General features: G+C 48.2%; 1 protein-coding gene across 3 annotated transcripts; it reads right to left on the bottom strand.

The window, feature by feature from the left end:
• Positions 1-714: 714 nt before the first annotated feature.
• On the bottom strand, positions 715-18,027 carry hgfa (hepatocyte growth factor a). 3 transcript variants are annotated; one of them, XR_005712119.2, is made up of 18 exons: positions 17,778-18,013; positions 15,155-15,308; positions 14,903-15,015; positions 14,225-14,339; positions 11,124-11,266; positions 10,922-11,042; positions 10,644-10,762; positions 8,485-8,656; positions 8,235-8,386; positions 7,728-7,821; positions 6,506-6,645; positions 5,296-5,328; positions 4,956-5,064; positions 4,800-4,874; positions 3,578-3,715; positions 3,372-3,455; positions 3,099-3,232; positions 715-2,928 (listed from the first exon to the last, which is right to left on the bottom strand). XR_005712119.2 is itself a non-coding variant. In XM_040175259.2 (18 exons), exons 1-18 carry the CDS (start codon positions 17,839-17,841, stop codon positions 2,752-2,754), a joined length of 2,142 nt encoding a protein of 713 aa, XP_040031193.2. In that variant the 5' UTR covers positions 17,842-18,027; the 3' UTR covers positions 715-2,751. The 3 variants fall into 3 exon arrangements, 2 of the variants coding, with proteins under 2 accessions (XP_040031193.2, XP_040031192.2); XM_040175259.2 differs by having other exon boundaries at positions 3,349-3,455; positions 8,235-8,368; positions 17,778-18,027; XM_040175258.2 differs by having other exon boundaries at positions 3,349-3,455.
• Positions 18,028-20,557: the final 2,530 nt, after the last annotated feature.

The following is a 20,557-nucleotide window of genomic DNA, read 5'->3' as shown; positions in this document are numbered from 1 at the left end:
TAAGGCCATTTTAATGTTGCTGATAGTGGGGTTCCTCTAGTATGGGCCAGAAAGCACTTTTTAATTGGATTTACTACTTTACCGTAAAGCAACCAGTAAGTTCTTGGATATTGATTGACACTTTGACATAGATGGATATGGTCAGCTTATAAATGACTTATTGGGTGACCTCTGCGAACCACTGGACTAAACCACAGAGTAACGAGCATGAGCGTTGAAAATCTATTAAATGTCCACAATGCCAACAAAGTGGCTCATTTTATCTGCCGAGGAGCACTTTTACTTTTGACAGTTCAGCACAGTTGATTTTAATCGCTCTGTATTTAGGTTTCCTCAATCGACCCGCTGGGGTTACAAAATAGAATCTCCCATTTGGAGCATAAACAACGTCTCACATTGAGCAACCGAAGGTCTCCGAGCCGCTGAAAAGTTCACTTGTGCAGTATCTCACTGAAGTATGGGGTGTCCAAATCTGTAATCTAAATGCTCCTTCAGACACGTTGTTATTCATCTCCTGCAGTGGCTGTATTTACGACCCTTGTTGCTTTGCTTTTCGTCTCTTAAGAATATTCATCACGCGCTAGAATTCGCAGCTCCGAGTGATAAAGAGAGTAAACGGCCAAAACGGTAAGCGTGCGCTTCTGGCGTATTCGTTTAAACATATTACACATGGGGGAAAGCTGAGAAAGAGGAATGGAGAAGGAAAAGCCTGCGTGAACGTCGTGTTGTTTATTAAAATTGTAATAATACAAAAGGCTAGAAAATTCAGAAAAGGTCATACATATAAAACAACTCACTAACACCAAATAGCAGCTGTTATATTTAAAGTTTACAGTATAGAAACATATAAACAGAATGATCATGTAAGTAAAAAAAGACTTAAGTATGTCATTTACAGAATGCACTGGGCTATTTACATTAAGGTAAATTAAATAACAGTTACAATGCCTGACAATCAGTTTAAAATACAGTCATGAGATCTGCCACGTTGGCCAAGGATAGATATTTGGTTTCACTCGTCTCAGTCCGCCTCTAATGAAACAGTCTTCGTTCGTATCAGTACTCGATAGGCTTTCCCCTTGGTTTCGACCTGTGCAAGAGGATCAGGGCCAGAGTTATAATTTAATTGTGTAATAGTCAATAGTCTTTGAAACCAACTCAACGGCTGATGGGAAAGCCCCTTGATATTAATGTGTGTTTTTTATTGCCCTGTAACATTTTCCACGTGATAGGAATCATTTTAGAGCTGACGCTCGTGTACATGGATGTTGTAGCCACACAAACATGAGTAGAACACACTGCTTTTAGTGTCAACTGGAATCATAATACCAAGACAAGAGCATTTCAATTTACTTCCATAATCTAATGCCTGTATTTGAATATATTTATTTGAGCTTTCAACACATGAGATATGCATTGCAAATTTTTGCATTTTTGCAAATTTAGCTAAATAAGCCTGTCACTTCATGTTTGTGTGGCTTTTAAACGCGACACCAGTTAGTCGGGGGAGGGAGGGGGGGGGGTCATAATAACTCTTAATGAAAGAAAAAAATAAATCTCAGTATCAAATCTGGATTTTTTTTTTAATAGAAAGATCACTTTTGCTTTAAAAAAAATAAATACAACTAAATACTAATAAAAAACTACCAGTCTCATTAAATATCAAACAATCAAAGGCATCAAGAAGCCAATCTGACATTACTCAGTGGACCAAATATATTCCAGATCTATAAGACCTATAATATCTTACAGCGCAGCAGACAACATTGAATCTGCGGCTTACTGACCACACACAGCCCACCAGGGGCCAAAGTTCCCTCCAAACAGGAGACCAAATGGCCACGTTACATTCGGCAGTTCGCTCTCTCGTGCTAGAAATACTAGCATAAGACTTTGCGGCGCGTTCGCTCAGTCCTCCGTCGACCCTCTCGCAGGGAATCGAACAGTCACAGCTAACCGGGGAAAAGGTAGTCCAGCTACTGCACACGATTACACACTGCGTGGTTTGCAACGGCTGCAGGAAGCTTTACAAGCAGCATTAGTGTATTCTACATATTACAATTTACCTGAAGGGACTTTAATTGTTTTTACTTTACCGTATAATATTATTTTAATTTTTATATTGTTCTCTTTCCATATCACCATAATTCTTTGTCGGATCACTTCAGAAAACTGAATAATATTTTTGTCGTGTGGTTTGTAAAGTATGCTCAAATCTATGACCAGATTAGTATATTGGTGGACACAACACAACAGTTATTAGTGTTGGAGTTGATATGGTTTGCGAAGAAGTCCAAAACAGGAAGTCACAGTCACAGGAGGGGACGACACGTGGTAACCTTCAGAAAACTGTCTTCTGTCCACATTCAAGTATATTCCAGGTAGATAATATTCGGTCACGTGTGTCATTCTCGTTGTCTTTTTTTGGGTCGCGTCCCGATTTTAAAATACAATTGGAATTGTGGTCCGTGTGCTGGAGGCTTTTGTCGTGATGATGTGGACGCTAACGATCGGGATGAGATTCCATTTCCCTCTTCCAGTCTTCACCCACTGGTCTGTCATCTCGCTGAGATGACAAATGCGGCCATTAAATCCCCAAACGGCGACTTTCCAGAAGTTGTTCTTCTCCATCCCCGTGGTCCATGCTGGAGACGTCTTGGAATTTTGGTCCAAAGCCATCCCTCTTCTCGCAGGCTGTGAACGGGCTTCTACCCCCCCCGCCCCCCCTCTCCCCCCCCACCTGCCACGTCATCAGTTCCTCTCCAAACTGGGGTAAAGCCTGAACACTTTGTATATCCACTCCGAGTAGAAGGCCACGTTGACAAACAGCGCGGGCTGCGACGAGGCGCATTTGGTCCTCTGGATGCTCACGCCGATGACCACTTTGCGCTCGTGTTCCTGGCAAACCAACGGACCGCCGTTGTCTTTCTGCGAAGGGACGGGGAGAGGAGGACACTTCAGAGGGACAGCAGCGCAGCATCGCGCGTACCTTCAATTCAGTGGTGTTCACAACCGTCTGATACCGAACACTTCTATAATATTTTTGTGCAAAGCCAAAGTAAGAAATGTACTTCTGGTGCATTCCGGTCGTCTCTTACGTCACACACGCCTTCTCCTCTCTTCCCGCCGGCACATATTCGTCTTTCCCCGGCGTCGCCTTTGATCTGCGAGCACATGTCGTTGTTGACCATGGGCATGGTCAGAGCGTTCAGCGCCTCATCGTGTCCCGTGTCTGAACAGAGGAAGACAGACGGACCGTTTGTCAAACGTAAACAGACGCGCGTTTTGTTTGAATGGCGCCCGAAAAAAGGCACCGCCGCATGATTTATGGACGAGAGAAGGCAGTACTTTTGGTTTCCCCCCATCCATACATGGTGCAGTTGGTGCCCTCGGGGATGTGACACTCTTTTACTGGAAGATGAATGGTGGAGGCCCCTTCAGACACCGGGGCCGGGCTAGAACACACACACACACACAGCACTTAATCGTAAATTAGGGGGAAAAATAAAACATGACGACAGGCACGTGGGGGTAAGAGTCACAGCAGGCAAATAGGGGTGAGGTTTTGAGGACTTACTCCACCAGTTTCAGCATAACCAGGTTGGATCCTTCCGGGCCACAGATCAGGCGAGAGATGCGGAGTCTCGGGTGGCTGGAGGACTCGTTGAGGTGGCGCAGACCAACCTGCACGGTGTAATCCCGGAGATCTGGAACACTGGCGACCACAAGGGCCGCGATGTCAGATGTAAACCGTGACATTGGGACTTTAGACTTTAAACTTTCAACAGTAAGCCTGCATCACAAACCGGAGGTGTGGGATTTGACCAAAGTCCGCGTTTAGGGGAGCGACCAGATGAAGGGTGTTGCATTGTGGGATCTAGTGTTATTGGAGCTCGACACACACTAAAGCCTAAAAGTCAGGAGATTTAGGCCTTTTCCCCCCAAATAATAATACTACTACATTGCTGGAGTGCCTCTTGTCTGTGTCTTGTGCATGGCTGTGATTAATATTGTAAAGTTTATATTTAAGGTGCAGTTGAACTGTAACGACATATAAGACAAACGATCCCAGGTGCATCATGGGATTTATTGATACACAAGTTCAACAGCCTTTCATATTAGATTCAATGGTATAAGGGGGGTATAATTATAATTATATTATTAACAAAACAATATGAACATTCATGCTCCCTCATGTGGATCAAAGATGTACTACAGATATACATTTTATACGCCTGCGACCCACTTACGGGCCCCGACCCAGACGTTGGGAACGACTGCTTTACAGAAAACACAATCACCATAATTATAATTTAAGAGTAATATGTCACCTCAATCGGCCTTCTTTTGAAAAACGCGACAACATGACAAAATATAGTAAAGACAAAAAGAAAAGCCTCAAAGGAGAACATGTTGTTTTAACGACCCACACGGGCCCAGTATCAGCGGATAGCTACTGATGGGCACCACATGCTGTACATACGGAACTGTGCACAGCTACAGAGAAAGCAGCATTTACTTTAAAGCCACTACTTTAGATGGAGAGATACTAAATGTACATGTCGGGATCTGACATCCGTAGAAGTTAAGTAGATTTGCAGACCAAACCGTTGCTGCTGCACATCGCAGGTCCGGCCTGTACTGGGAGTATTTGTCATCCTGCATCTAGGCTTTAAACTATATCATAAAGAGGGTCTCACGCTAAGACAACCTACAGACAGAGGCTGAATGGAAAAGGCAAACAAGAGACACATTTGGTAAAAACCTGTCAGGCACAGATGAAAAAGGTGGAGCATTACCAGGAGGTGAAGCACTGTTGGTCTGTCAAAATCCAATCTTCTCTGATCAACGAGCCCCCGCACAAATGGACCTTCCTAAGAACATCTTTGCTATTACATTGATGAATGGATTGATATATTTGGAGGAAAAAAAAGCATAAATGTACAGGGACTTACTCTCTTTGGATGCTGACCACCCAGCTTCCATCTGTACCTCGCACTTGGTGTCCTCCCACAATTCTTGTGTTTATATGCACAAAACACGATATCTTGGGCCCAGTTAAAGCTGAAGGAGAAGACAGTTTTATGCTGCCGGTTAGATGGATGTATCATTTCCATTTGAATGGGAAAACGTTTATTAAAAAACTTCAAAAGGAAACCATAAAATATGATTTGTTTGGTCGGGCACGTGACAGACGGATTTGATATAAAGAGCAGAGAGGAACAAGGACGAGATTTGAGATAAGAGGAAGAGGACGAGACTGGTGAGAGCCAGATGAGGCTAACCGATACTCACTGTTGGATTGCGGAGCCACTGCAGCTGATTCACCTGATAGAAATAAAGAAAAGAACAACGGTCAGGAGAGCGCAGGAAGCCATTCAGACCAGACCGTACACTCACACAAAGACACTGCGTTGAAGACTCTTCTTTGCTTAAAAAAAAGACTTATCTCCAAACCCTGCCTCATTGGGGCGGCTTCAACAGGCAGAAAATAAATTCGCTCAAGACCTCAACAGCTTCATGGGAGATATGTTTTACATTACGGAAAGTATTTTGCAGCCATTTGAAACGAAGGCGATATTGAAACCAGCCGAAAAATGTTGTGTCCGGCCGCCGCAGAGCGTGTTTTCTCCAATAAAAAGACAGCAGCGGAGACCTGCGTGCGTTTGATGTTTGCGCGTATGTGTGTTCACTGCCAATTGGATGAAACCACGGCTAAAAGATTGCGCAAACCAAGCTGTGTGAAAACACCAAAAAAGAGCCACGCCGTTAAATCCCTCGCGTAGGACTGCTTTCATCGAACTGCGCTCATAAAGCAACACTGTCATGTATTGAACGTCGACTTACTCTTTCAGAGATACGGCCTGAAAGGCTCACAAGATACTTGTTTCTAGCCTGTAAATCCTTCTTGTCGTCATATGTTCAGAGCCGCTGACCTCAACTCACATCTTACCTCCCCCATTGCTCAAGAGCTTCACGGCCCGCTACGAACAAGTGGTCCTAATTCCTGCATCCGGCTCTGGCTCGAAGCAGCGTGCGTAATTAAAAAAAAAAAAAGTATATTCCGAGCAGGGTGATGAAATGGTTTCAAATGAATGGACAGTAATTCACTGCACTCAATAGCTTAGCTTAGCTTAGCTTAGCACAAAGACCGCAAACAGTGTGAATCAACTGGTCCGGCTCCGCTCGAACATTATCAGAAATCCACCTCCCAGCCACTCTAAGGCTCACAAATGAACACGTAATATCTTGTTTGTGTGATCTGCACAAAATAATAAGTGTAAACAGAATAAATTGCAGTTCAACCTGTGTTTTGAGTCCTCAAACTAAGCTAAGCTAATCAGCTCCTGGCTCCGGCGACAGATTTATCTTACAAACAGAGGATTTTTATTTGTTTTCTTGTCCGACTCTCGGGTTTTCTCAACTCGTATCGAGTGTCTGACGTAACGCAGATGCATCTACTGCTACTCGAGACGGACGCGACAATGTTAATGACGTCCCTCACAGTGCTTGAGTTTACAGTAGTCCCAGGCCAGACGGTTATTTGGATTGGTGTAACACCAGGGGCCATGTTTGTCCCGGTCCGGGTTCCTGCAGTGATTCTTCTCCAGCCCTACATGGGACTCCGTGGAGTGAGAATCCCCGCTGCAAGACAAACAAATACAGATTCTCATATTCCATTTGTTATTTCTCACACAGTGTATCAGAACTAACTCCGGGCTCCATTGAGATTCACACACACATCATCCCATCAAGCGCACACAGTACATACACACTGTAACTGACCATGTTATGCCTGGAAAGTTTGACTCTGGCTTTCGTAGAGTGCAATGAATCCTCTGCATTGGCTGCAGGGAGCCCGTAGAAGGAAAGGCAGAGTTTTGTGAAGGGTACACATGGGAGTATGAAAGTATGCGCTCCAAGCATTCGGCAACGCTCAGACCAGCAGGAGCCGCGTCCTCTGCGGAGCGATTCCGTTGAGCCCCCCGATTTGTAGGAATTCACATTTAATTGGGAATCATTTTGAAATGTTCCGCGCGACTGTGGGAGAATTAAGCGTCGGAAATATCCCTGAAAAAGTGTTTTGATCTGTAAGAGTTTGGACACACGCGCGCAGCAATAACGTTGAGCGGTGGGCGACAATTTGTCAAGAGGTGAAGATAATTCCACTTCCCGGGAGAATGTTAAGCAAGCCGCGGCTCTCAGCAGTTTCTCCCCGGATGACCCTTGACCTTGAGCGGGGTAGACTCCCTGGCTACAGTCTATGCGAGGGAGCTGATTGGCTTTGATCTACTTTCCTCAGAAAGCACTTCCTGGGGTCAGGGGTCGGCTCTGGAACATGTCCATCTGTCTGTGCCAGTTTGACTTTTAAAATTCCTGTAAATTAAGTCATTCCAACAGCCCGACTTAAGCGTGGAGCAACAACACCGCAGCGGGCAACCTTTGCGTCAGGATGGGTCACTTGGAGAGAACCCAAGGGTTTCCTCTCGTCAGTTAGATGAATAATAATTGGGCCTGGTGTTGACCCCTGAGCAACCCCGGATTTCCTCTCGCTGTTTGTTTTCACTCCTTTGCTTCATTTATAGGAGAGGGATTTTTGTCATCAACAAACACTGAGCTGAAAAGAATGCCAGCCTCTCTTGGAAACATCTCCAGGGTTTCCCATCACAGATTCAGCTCGCAGCCAAACAACACGATTACTGAGCTTGAATGAACAACCCCATTACCTGTTGATGTGATGTGACCAGTCTGCACAGGGAATACCGGATCGAGTTATGGATAAAGTGCCCCGATATGCCTCTCCGTTGTCCTCATAACACTCTGAGGAGGAACCGGATAGTATTATTTCAGACCATCTTATTAAACATTCCCAGGAGGGCATTGAATTACACCGTCCTGCAGTTTCTCAAACACTTAAATACAATCAGTGAGTTAGCAATACCCCCAAAACTACACAAATGATTTGGGTGGTGGCTGTCTTTGACATTGATACAAACATAACATATTAAGTTCAGATTTTTGAAAATGATCTTTGTGGTTTCAATGAATTTAATGTCGAAGGCCCCCGTTTGAGAAAAAAATCTTTAAACCTCACGTTGCGCTTCAGCAAAATCAGAAAAAGCGGCTTTAGTAAATAAAAAAACAAGCAGGTTTATGTGGACATTTCTATAAATATAAAGCAGAGAAACATGCAAAATGACAGACTTTAAAATTGAAATTGCAAAGTAATTCACCATTTTTTTCTGTGGCCTCAGCGTCACACCTGGGGATGTGGGTGCAGTTGGCTGTCCTTTGACTCGGGTCCGTAGTGAAGCACCATGGGTAATCTGCACCGTCGGGGTTACGGCAGTAGTTCTCTCTGAGGTCCCTGTAGCACATACGAAAACTGCAATTTAAATGATAGTGCTGATGCATTCACAGCAAAGATCACGTGACCTTTTGGCATTTCAGGGCAAGCAGCCGGTGGGCCACGACTTCACTCACTTGCATCTGAAGTTCTGAGGAAGAAAGGAGTGGTTATGGGGCGACTGGGAGTCCCATCGCTGACACCTCACACCCTCTGGCGTGACGTTCATCGTGCCGCGGTAATCGGTGCCCTTTTCCTGGACACAGGACGTCGTGACGTTGACGTCAATGTCTTCACACGAGTCAGAATCTAGCAGAGAAAGGAAAGAGACATTGTGAGGATTTGGCATGAGAAAGAAGTTGTGCTAGTGAATTAGATTTAAGAGGGAGGGAGGGAGATATTAATCCCCGGAAGAATGTGTCATTCATAACCAGAGAGAAAGATGATCAAAAACAGAAGCGACGTTCTCTGAACTACGATAGGAAACTTTCTGTGTATTCGTAAAACCGGTGCACCACATTTGTGCAGGTTGGAACACTAACACGCAGTAACCTGACTTGCCGACGGCACATAGTGTCCCATGGTTGCTGAAGTAAAACCGGCTCCCCTTTGAATAAGACGAATGCACCTTTGCCTGAACGTTAAACATCGCAATCCTGTTCCTGTTTATTGCGGCCCGACCAAAGACATCACATCCAACCCGGTCCGGCTCGGGTGACTTTATCCCTCCAGAAAACTATTCCAAACATCTTCGGATGGAATTCTGCTTTTCAGCAGCGCAAGGACGGCGGCGCACGGGGAGCGACTTCTCCCCTCTGGATTACTGTCTCTGTTTCTTTAGCCTTTGACAAACGAGATGGGAGAAACGGAGGAGGAAGGGGAATGTTTTGAGGCAGAAGCTGGAAAAGAGGGATTCTTCGACTTGATGTAATGCATGCCAGTGTCTGTGTGCACTGCGTCGTACAGGTCAGTGGTTTTTATCTTTCTGAGGGCAGGCATTGAGGGATGCGCACATCTGGACAAATGCAGATCTCCGCCCTGGCTGTAAATCATAAAACGCACTGTAAACTGCGCGTGTGTGTGTGTGTGTGTGTCTGACGGAGACAAAGAGAGATGCTCCGCGTGTTTTGCGCAGGTGACGGTATTTCATTGTGATTTCAAAGAAGAAAAAAAAGAAAAGATTGGCTTTTGGCCTCATCCTTTACTTTTATCTGTGTTTTGCATGACAGACGAAGGCCAAAGTTATCCAAACTACCGCTCTGTCTAACTCGTTTTTTTTACAGCATCTGGATTGCTCCTCCCTGCTCTTGTTGTGCCACTGGCATGATCTTCCTACCACAGACACATTTCTTATGCCTCCCTATGGATCATGTGTCGCATCTCTGAATAATAGCCTCCATTGTAACGCTCCGTTTTAACTGCCCCTTGTCATCTGTGAGTGGTCTCAGTAAAGCACTTCTGACTCTCTGAAGTCGGGCCCTCCCTTGTACAAACAACCTATTTACTCTTGCTTGTTGGGGTAAAAGGATTGGAAGCCAAGCACCACATGAAACACCCATCCGGGTAAACAAAAGCCCCATGAGACTCCGGCAGGGGAGAACAGGAACCTTCTGACTCTGTTCACCACAACCCCCCCCCCCTCCACCCCCCAAGATGCCTTAAAATTACGATAGCGGGCGGCACCAAAATCAGAGTCTAATCTGTCTGACTAATAGTCTGGTCTGTCTACAAAGCAGAAAGAAAAGAGATTCTCGACGCTATGTGGACGTTTAGACGTTGAGAAAAACTATAAAACTAACAGAATAACCACCTGGCAGCTATGAGCCTCATGTCCACATCTGTGTCTGGCCGGATGTTGGATGAGTCTGAGGTCACAGCGAACTCTGAACTTTGATGTCCAAAACTTGAATCAGTTCATCCTTCAGTCCAGCAGGATGTTTTTTGCCTTAATTGAAGAAATTAGCTCGTGGTGTTTTTGAGATATTGCGAACACGAGAATGGGATAAAGGAGGTCGCGGTGATCTTGACCTTTGACCACCACATTCTACTCGAGCTCAGCTCTTCCTTGAGTGCAAGCGGACGTTTGTGGCAAAATAGACAACAACTTTGCCCGAACCGTTACTGAGAAATGTCGCCGACGGGAGCGGGACCGACGTGAGGTCACGGTCACCCTTGACCTGCCAAAACCTAATCCAGATGGAACATTGTGCCAAATTTGAAGAACTCCCTGCAGTCGACCTTGCGGCCCCGGCTGTTGCTGGGGCTTAAGAACCAAGTTGAAGACTTTGTCCCTTACCACACAGAGTGATGTTGCAATACTCCCACGGGGTTTTGGGGTCCATGGTGTAGCACCAGGGACGGAGACGATTGTCTGGGTTGCGACAGTAGTTGTCCCTTAAGTCTTTGTGCCGATACCTGAGAGGGGAGAAGGAGAGGAAGGAAAATGAAGTAAGTCACAACAACTGGTCCGGTCGAGGAGCGGCGTCGGGTTATTCAGGCGTCTGGCTCATGGGTGCGTGCGTCATTGTCCGCCCGGGAAAGTCAGTGCGTGTGATTATCAGCTTCGGAGCTTACTTCTTGGGCTGGAAGTGGTGCTTGTTGGGCCTGGGTGAGTCCCACCTCTGGCACTCCTTGCCACTCTCCGTGTGGTCAAGTTTTCCCCGGTAACTTTCCCCGTTACACGTCATACAGACTTCTGTCGAGAGTAAAGCAACATTCGTCAAGAATTATCTCCGGCGGTAATCAATGCAAACAAAACCCCCGTCGCTCGCCTTACCCTCTGAACACTGCGGCACGCCGCACTCCTCGGCTCGCACGTTGGGGTCTGTGGTGTAGCACCACGGACCACCGGGATCGTTGTTGGGATTCCTGCAGAAGTTCTCCCTCAGGTCGTGCGCTGTGTACCTATCAGGATAAAACCTACAGAGCAGCAGACGATGGAAAAAGCGTAAACTTATACTGCTGTGCAAACACAATTTAGGGAGCACTTAAACACTTGGCTGCTCCGGTGGTGTATACAGCGCCGTAGCTGCCGGCTAAGCGCGCTGAGTAACGGACTGAACGAAAGGCCTTTGAAGACGAGAGTATGAGGTCAATTCTGAAAAAGTGTTGCCGGGTTACACTTCAAATCCTCAAACGACCAGCGACTTCAATCCTATGCAAAGCGAGTCATTAATATCTCTTCAGGTCTGCACCTTCTGCACGCCGGCCCCACCGACTCCCTCATGGGTGAAGCAGCCAGACTCCGTCACAGCACAGTGACCTCCAGCGGCACAGAACCATGCCACGAACCACTTGGAGCAGACCGAGCGGGCCTCTTTTTGCTGGCAAGCCCTCGAACGCGTTTTAAACCCAATTCCTTCTCTGTCACCTGCAACCTGACGTCAGAGTGGGAAAGCGACAGAGGGCGCGCGGCGACTCCAAAACAATGTGGGACGCGACAACGGGAGCCCTACGCTACACGTACAGCGTGTGAAATCCGTCTGGTGTCGGGGCAGGATAACGTAAAGCTGGTACGTCAGCACCCCCTGATCCACACCCCCCCCGCTTCCCACCAAGAGAGACCCGAAGGGTTGGAAGACAGGAGCAGACGAAAAGTAAGCTTAGTGGATCGAGCGAAAAAAAGCGAAGAGCTCAGTGCTCGAGAAGCAACATGTGCGGGTGATATTTATATGTAAAAAAAGAAAAAGAAAAGACCATTCCATCCTTCTCCAGCGGCTCGTCTGAACACACTCCCCGGACGATGACGCTTTTCTCGGGGGAGTCCGCGGCGCTCTGCCTCGGGGCTTTCGCAAGGCTTCCACACTAATGCTCAACATCATTTAACAACTGGAACACATTTCAAGAAAAGGGGAGAAGAAGAGGAAAGTCTGAAGCTTCAGCCCCGACTAAAAAGAAATACGACGGGGGTTAAGGCTAACAGCGGTACTTCACTTACGCATGTAACTACAACCAAAAACTTGTTCCCTTTTGTTGCAGCCGTCCTCCCCGGAGCCAAATCTCACATCTGCTGCGTGTAACTGACAAGCGCGATAAATTGCCAACATAATACAGTATTCTTAATTCATAAATGGGGTTACAAGGACCCTTACTGTATAGAAAAAAAAGGGCTTGCATCTGGTGAGAGTTCGTGAAGGCCACTGGATGGGAGCAAGTTAGCCATAATTATGTTGCACTAACAGATGTTAGCCAGTTATTCATCTCTCTGCCAAAGTGTGTTCCCATCGGAGCACAGACGCACAGGCTCTGCCGAAGTTGGCCAGTTTTTGAATATCACTAAAGATGAATTCTAGACCTGAAGTAACTGCTGCAAACATTTCCCGTGCACCTGGAACAAAGGAGGTCGCGCTTTAACGCAGCTGCTTTCAAAAGGAGCAAAGTGTTTAGACATTAGAGCAAGGAAGCGTTTCAACACATCAATAATGGTTCTGGACCATCTGCGTGGTTTAAACCCCCGGATGAGCCGACCGGCATTCGCCGGGCTACAGACATGTGGATCAATGTCCTCATCGAACTCGCTACGAGGAGTCGAGCGTTTCCGTTTGCTGAGCTTTTTTCGCCGACCTCCCAGTGGGAATGTGTAGAAAAATAAAAGAAAGTCCCAACGGGAATAAATAAATGATTGCAATGTAATCTATTGTTATTAATATGAACAGAAGTTTTCCATTATATTCTGCTTGCTTGGCTGGGTGCATATACGAGAAAAAAGAAATTCTGCAGAGCTTTGGTTGAAACACTAAATATAGACAACAGGTGGAAGTCCCTTTCCTGGAAGGGAACCTCCTGAGAAATCACCCCTGGCCCACGGCGACCGCTCAGGCATGAAAATAATAGTTACCTGAAGCTCAAATGGTGCGTGCTTGATTGTGGCGGTAATTCTCAAACAGCGGGACAGTCCCATGTTAGGTAACCCACAGTGGCGCTAAGTCTCCCTTAAGTAAAGCTCCCTTTGACCCTCGGAAAATTAAAAGTTGCTGACAATCCGTGGGGGGGCGTGGGGTGGGGGGCATGTTAGATTTGCCTTCTGAGGACGAGGACTGGAACCGTGTGTGGAATAAACAACGGCGAAGGACTCCTAATGCGAACACCTGCTTCTGGAGAAGGAACGGAATAATAGAGGAGAGCAGGGGGATCAACGCTGTGGCGTGTAATTATAAGGGGGGGGGGGGGGGGGTCACAAAACTTGTATTTCTCTCAGTATGTCTGTGGCTTTGTGAGCTCAGCTGGACAACAGACAAAAACATGACTTCAGTCTATAAATTTCCGCGCTTTCTTTGATTCCACCTCCTTCGTGTCTACTTCTTCTTCGGGCTCTTATCCCTCTGTGTCTGGAACCCCCTCCCTGCCGCCGTTTAAATATCTCGTACCTAATGAGACCCCACTAACGAGATGCTGGCACAGACCTTGCCTGGCTTGCGGCTTTCGGGACACACCTGACAGCCTGCAGTGCAGTGGAAACACAAAACAAAAAAACAGGACATCCCCTCGCGTGCTGAAAGAAATTGGACTTGTTTCTGGCTAAACGTTTACCCGTCTCCGAGCCTCCACCTTCCCTTAACCCCCCCGAGGTGCAAGGGGATGATCCGCTCATCTATAAATCAGCTGCCGAGGCCTGTTCAATATCAGACACAGGGAAACGGGAGAAGGAGCATCCACGAAGGTTGCGGAAGCCTTCGAGGTTAGAGAAGCAGACTTTGAAGGCCGCTTGTTACATCTACAAAAAAATAATCTGGTGCGGGGGGGGGGAGCGAATGATCAACACCTTTCAATCCCTGTCATCGAGCAAGGCACTGCCGCCTCGGGGTCACACGACTGTAACCTTCTCACGAGTAGCCTCAAAACAAAACAAAACAAAAAGTTGAAAAGGAGAGGACTTACGTGTGTTCATTGATGTTATTATCTGACCAAGCTTGGCAAGTGATGTTTGACTTGGTCCAAGACCTCCTCCCTCTGTAGTTGTCCTTGGTGCCGACGATACACTCCCTTATGTAATCTAAAGTAGAGCGAAGGCACAAAGAAAGGCATTTGAAAACAACGAGCGGTCTCCGGGTTCCCTTTTGCCGGCCGCTTCATTCACCGTTCACTCAATTAAAGGTTGATTTGCGTCCCCGGGCCACGACCACCTGGAACATGTTTCCCCATGTATGGTCAATTAGACGCTTTTTTTTTCTTACAGCGAGCGATTTAGCGTGGCCCAGATTGTGTGTTATTCCCAAAACAGACAACTCCCCGAAGTTCATTAAATGTCACCTGGGGGGGGGGGGGGTTCGGTAAATGTTGCAGTAAATTCTACAAAAGTGCGAGATTCAACAGCTTCAACCGGAGAGAAGCCCTTTGCCTAACAGCTGTAAACAATGATTTTATTTTGCTTACGCTTCAGTCTGCTACATGTTTATGCGTGACTAAACAGCCATGTTTTTATTGTGTCAACAAGCCGACGCGGGGAGAACAACCTGCAATCAGCGACGCACAATCTGCCTGCGTAGAAATCGGTCCGTTCTCCATGTTCTCGTGAGAAAAAAAGGCCAAAGCGCCTCCAGACGCCACCGCGCTTACCTTTTTTTTCATACAGGGTAAAGTTGACGTCGGCCTGCTTCTGCACGCCGCGGGTGAAGCGGTCGAAGGGAAGCAAGTAGCACTTCCTGGTGTGCCGTTGAAAGTTGAAAGCCCTGCAGGAAAACACAAAAGGGGAGCAGCCGGGAGATGAGCAAACGAAGAACGACCGAAATGTGTAAATACCGTGTCGACACAGGGGGAGAGGAGGGGAAGGCGGCCACGTTTTCGCCGAAAACGCGGAAGCCGACTGACCGGCAGGTGAAGTTTTTCTTGACATTCTTGCACTTGTGCGCGCAGTTCTCCTGCGATCGGACTTTTCGTACCAGGGGCTGAGGGCAGTCCGCGCAAACCAGCATGCGACTTTCGCTCTTTTCGTACTTCTGTAACATCGGAGGCCGACAAAACCCTGCAGGGACACAAGGAGACACGGCGTGTTAAATGAGGTACTGTTAGCATTGGGAAGGAAGTAGGACAGGATCACCTCACACGGGAGACCATCCACGTTCAACATAAAGGTCGTTTTATTTTCTGATCGATCCGACTGTTTGATTACTTGCCCCCAACACTTGCGTCTTCTTCTCCCTGTTTTACTGTATCTACAGTTTCGTCCTGGATTGAAAACTCTCAACGCTCAGAAGGCTCGCAGGCATTCCTGCTTTAAAGCGAGGCAGCTGCCTGAGAAATGCAGAGAACAAGAACCGCGAGGACGGCCAAGAGAACAGAGTAATGTCCATCCAAAAGAGCTGACCCGCTCCGGTGTTCAGTCTGAGATCGAAGTGCACATTTTATGCTGCCAGAAACACATTTGCTGAGCACTTGTTGTTGTAAATCAGGGCCAAGCAACATACTGATACATCGATATGAACATATGAGACTAAATATTTTGATGTCTTAATATCCTAATGCGGCATGACTTGTCCTTGTTGTTTCAAATGTTACAATAAAGGGATGCAATTTTAATTTGATTTTTTTTTCCCACTGTTTTTTGCCTTTATCCAATTAGTCCTTGTCATGCAGCCATGAAAGTCTCGAGAGAATTCCCGCTGTGTCATTTGTTACCTGATTAAGTTTAATGTATACATTTCTATCAGTTATCGGCCTACAACACAGACGTGGAAAAGGAAAAAAACAAAACACATAATGACTCATTTTTAGTTTTGTTGCAGGCCTTTGCTGAGAGAAGAGACGTCTTTGCAAGAAGTGCATCAAAAGAGAATTATATCATTGCAAAGACATAGCATGATATATATGAGGTCCACGTGGGTTCAAAAACAGGACAAAACCCTATTTTAAATCCAAATCCTTCGATACTGCTGGGAGTTAAGAGCCCATCCTCCGGGGTAATGGAGCTGTACTGTAAAAGCTGCTTACAGCAACATCTTTAAACTCATTATGTATTCGGATGCAATCGTTTTCCGCTCATGATTTGATGCAATCGCGATAGAAATCACAAAGTAAAATCTCATGCTACCGGCTCACAGCTTCATGTGCCAAGATCCGTCGCGAGGCGCTGTGTGTGTACTTAGGATATTGTAAACTGTGCAGCGCTTAGAGGCTCCTCGTGGCTGAAAATGGGTTTTTTTGGGGAGGACTTGTTATTAATGTTTGGGCTCCACCGGACCACATCTGGCACTCATCACCGTGTTGTTACAGCCCTGATGTCTGGCCAGGCTGCTCAATTAGATTTCACTTAGTCTCTTCCTCTGCTCGCGGTCGGACTCCTGCTATCTCTAAATCCCAAACATTTGCAGAAGTGGGAGATTGTAATGAGACGGGCTCAATAGGAGAGTGTGACAGAGGTGGGACCTAATGAGACGAGGCCTACGGCTTACAGGGACCAGTTTGTGTCTCTAGGTCAGCTGGGAAAACGTGGATCGGAGAGGCCAGCGAAAACCACCACCGCTCAGGTGCCGCCCAGCGAGGCAAAAGGTGTCAGCTGGACGGGAATTCTGTTCAAGATTTGGTGAAGTATTCAACGCAGCGTTGAGGAGGTAAAATCTCTATCACATATAACAACAGGAAGGTGGCGGGTTAAAGGTGCACCTCTGTCTGGGAATTAAGCAGACATTACATCTGCTGCAGAACGCGCAAAATGTCGAACTGGCTCAGCCAGATGTTGGACTCCCCCCCCCCTCACACACCCCTTTTTCTATCTCTCTACCGGGACAAGCGCACGAATACCACACTCCCAATTTACTTTCCCCCCAAAATGGAACGTCGGTCAGGGTTCAGGGTCGACACCCTCCGGAGGGTTCGGTGCTTCCCTTTAGTGGGTGTCAGCGGGGGGGCGAGGGCGGGCACCGACACAGCCTCAGTAACCACCGGGTGATAATGCGCGCGCGCGCTCCAAGAGCGTCTATTACAGAAAAAAAGTCAGCGCCGATATTAGACGTGTATTCATTAATAAAAAGCAGTGACATCAGCATGTAGACTTCCGGCAGACCTTCGTGGCACGTCGGTCGTCCTTTATCTGGAGGAGGACGTTTGATTCAAAGTGTTTCATGTGTGTCACGTTTACAGATATAATCCCCGGAAATAGCTCATTCTTCAAGACGCGGCAAATTACAAGTCACATTAATGAATCAAAGGGTGGGTCGACAAACGCTGCAAGACGGCGCCTGATAAAAGTGTTCCTAGTGACACTCAACTTCTTTATGGGAAGTTAAATGAAACATATATGAAACATTAAAAAAAATCAAATGCCAACAACATTTTATTTTCGATTATAATCGTTATTCGATTTTTGTCCACTTTTCTCACTTTTTTTTCTTTTTTCTATAACATTTGCTAACATTTTATAAACGAGGACTGACATTCAGATATGAGATATATAAAAAGAAATGAAAAAGCCTGAGACCAGAGGCACAGCTCTTACCTGTGTTTAATACAGTGACCACCACACACACCACAGCTTGGTAAATCCACACGCGGGTCCTCATGGTTGGGACCTTGGAAGCAGGTTATTTTTATCCGGGCGGATCCAGCGAGAGTCTCGGTGGTTGAATACGGTCCAGAGAGGCCGATGAGCAGCACACGACTTGCCTTCCCAAGAAAACCACACGTCCTCGGTTCAACCCCCCCCTTCCACTTGAGTTTGCGCTCCTCTCTGTCAGCGTCTCTCCTCCTGAAGGGTTAATTATACAACTTCCGGGTGTTGTTTTTTTTCAAAGTAAAATCGGATGTCACTCAAGTTTAGATGATGTTTCTTGTTTTTCATATATTGGCAACAACACCCCCCCCCCCCCCCCCCCCCCAAAAAAAAAACCTGACAATGAATCGATCTTACCGATACATATAGTATACAGAGTTGGCTTTAAATCTATTCCATATACATCATTCAAATGACTAGAACATAGTTGATAACTGACTTTTTACCCAGGTTCAATCTATTTTTGACCCATTTTTACACGTTAGTAGGAACGCCAGCTCTATTCTTTAATCTCCGGTGGACAAAAACGCTAACGTTTTACTTACAAAATCATTCTTAGAGTATTTCTAAAAGCATGCAGGATTAAATGAGATTGCATTAATTAAACAAGTCCGCCAGAACAGTGATATAATAATGGTTTGGTTGTTCTGTACAAACCGCTTAAATAAAAAAGTGTGCAGATTTAAAATTATTTAATATAATTAAGTGATTTGCTTTTATTTTGGAAGTAATATGTAATTTCATACTGTATTTTGTCCAAAAAGTAGACAGTATACAATATACTAACATCCTGTCACGGTGTGGTTCACTTCCTGTCTTATTTTGTAGTTTTCTGCCACTCGTGTCCCCGGGTAGCTTCACTTCCTGCCTAGTCTCGTCATCCCCTGTGTTCGTCTAATAGTTTCCACCTGTGTCCAATCACCTGCACCTCCCTTGTGTATTTAAGCCATGTGTCTCTTGTGTCACTTGTCGCGTCATTGTCTTTAGCCACGCATGTACTATCTTTCGTCTTGGATCGCCGTAGTTTCTCGTCTGTGTGCTTTTGCCCCCGGTTCCTGTGTTTTTTGGCCTTTGGACTATTAAAGTCTTTTTGTTTTCAACAAGTCTGCGTTTGAGTCCTGCCTTCCTCCCTCACACCCCTGACAGAATGACGCGACCAAAAAAGGGCTCAGCAGACCCGCTGCCAGACTATGGTCCGGACTACCTGGACGTAAGGAGTCCCTTCTGGCAGCGGAAAACAGACTGTGTTTTTGGTCCCAGGAGCTATCAGCTCGCCTGCCTCGAGCTCCGGGACCTCCTTAACCCTAGGAGGAGCAAGCGGAAGAAGCGATCTCCCGTTCCCGCTGGGCCGCCGCAGCGATCTCCCGTTCCCGCTGGGCCGCCGCAGCGATCTCCCGTTCCCGCTGGGCCGCCGCAGCGATCTCCCGTTCCCGCTGGGCCGCCGCAGCGATCTCCCGTTCCCGCTGGGCCGCCGCAGCGATCTCCCGTTCCCGCTGGGCCGCCGCAGCGATCTCCCGTTCCCGCTGGGCCGCCGCAGCGATCTCCCGTTCCCGCTGGGCCGCCGCAGCGATCTCCCGTTCCCGCTGGGCCGCCGCAGCGATCTCCCGTTCCCGCTGGGCCGCCGCAGCGATCTCCCGTTCCCGCTGGGCCGCCGCAGCGATCTCCCGTTCCCGCTGGGCCGCCGCAGCGATCTCCCGTTCCCGCTGGGCCGCCGCAGCGATCTCCCGTTCCCGCTGGGCCGCCGCAGCGATCTCCCGTTCCCGCTGGGCCGCCGCAGCGATCTCCCGTTCCCGCTGGGCCGCCGCAGCGATCTCCCGTTCCCGCTGGGCCGCCGCAGCGATCTCCCGTTCCCGCTGGGCCGCCGCAGCGATCTCCCGTTCCCGCTGGGCCGCCGCAGCGATCTCCCGTTCCCGCTGGGCCGCCGCAGCGATCTCCCGTTCCCGCTGGGCCGCCGCAGCGATCTCCCGTTCCCGCTGGGCCGCCCCGACTCTCACCCATGCCCCCGACCCGACCAGTACCGGCCCCACGCTCCATGCCCCCGACCCGACCAGTACCGGCCCCACGCTCCATGCCCCCGACCCGACCAGTACCGGCCCCACGCTCCATGCCCCCGACCCGACCAGTACCGGCCCCACGCTCCATGCCCCCGACCCGACCAGTACCGGCCCCACGCTCCATGCCCCCGACCCGACCAGTACCGGTCCCACGCTCCATGCCCCCGACCCGACCAGTACCGGCCCCACGCTCCATGCCCCCGACCCGACCAGTCCCCGCTCCGAGACTCAGGCTCCCTCCCTCCCATCCCATGGTCCTCTCCCACCCTCCCGTTGGTGATTTGAGGGCCGTCTGGGATCCGGCCCTTGAGGGGGGGGCTACGGGGTGGGTTATGGGGGGGGCTGAGCCGCCGCAGACTGCGGAGTTGTTCCATGTCCCCGAGCTGGAGCAGACTGCGGAGTTGTTCCGTGTCCCCGAGCTGGAGCAGACTGCGGAGTTGTTCCGTGTCCCCGAGCTGGAGCAGACTGCGGAGTTGTTCCGTGTCCCCGAGCTGGAGCAGACTGCGGAGTTGTTCCGTGTCCCCGAGCTGGAGCAGACTGCGGAGGTGTTCCGTGTCCCCGAGCTGGAGCAGACTGCGGAGGTGTTCCGTGTCCCCGAGCTGGAGCAGACTGCGGAGGTGTTCCGTGTCCCCGAGCTGGAGCAGACTGCGGAGGTGTTCCGTGTCCCCGAGC

Source organism: Gasterosteus aculeatus, chromosome 4 (assembly GCF_964276395.1).
Source record: "Gasterosteus aculeatus chromosome 4, fGasAcu3.hap1.1, whole genome shotgun sequence".
Taxonomy (NCBI): Eukaryota; Metazoa; Chordata; class Actinopteri; order Perciformes; family Gasterosteidae; genus Gasterosteus; species Gasterosteus aculeatus.
This window is presented reverse-complemented; position numbering and strand designations above follow the sequence as displayed.

Coding starts and splice junctions, on each gene's coding strand:
- hgfa (XM_040175258.2), bottom strand. CDS start 17,841: ATGAGGACCCGCGTGTGGATTTACCAAGCTGTGGTGTGTGTGGTGGTC. Junction 5,065..5,295: donor AGTGGCTCCGCAATCCAACA/GTGAGTATCGGT, acceptor CTTCTCCTTCAG/CTTTAACTGGGCCCAAGATA. Junction 3,233..3,348: donor TGGATGGGGGGAAACCAAAA/GTACTGCCTTCT, acceptor TCCTCTGTTCAG/ACACGGGACACGATGAGGCG.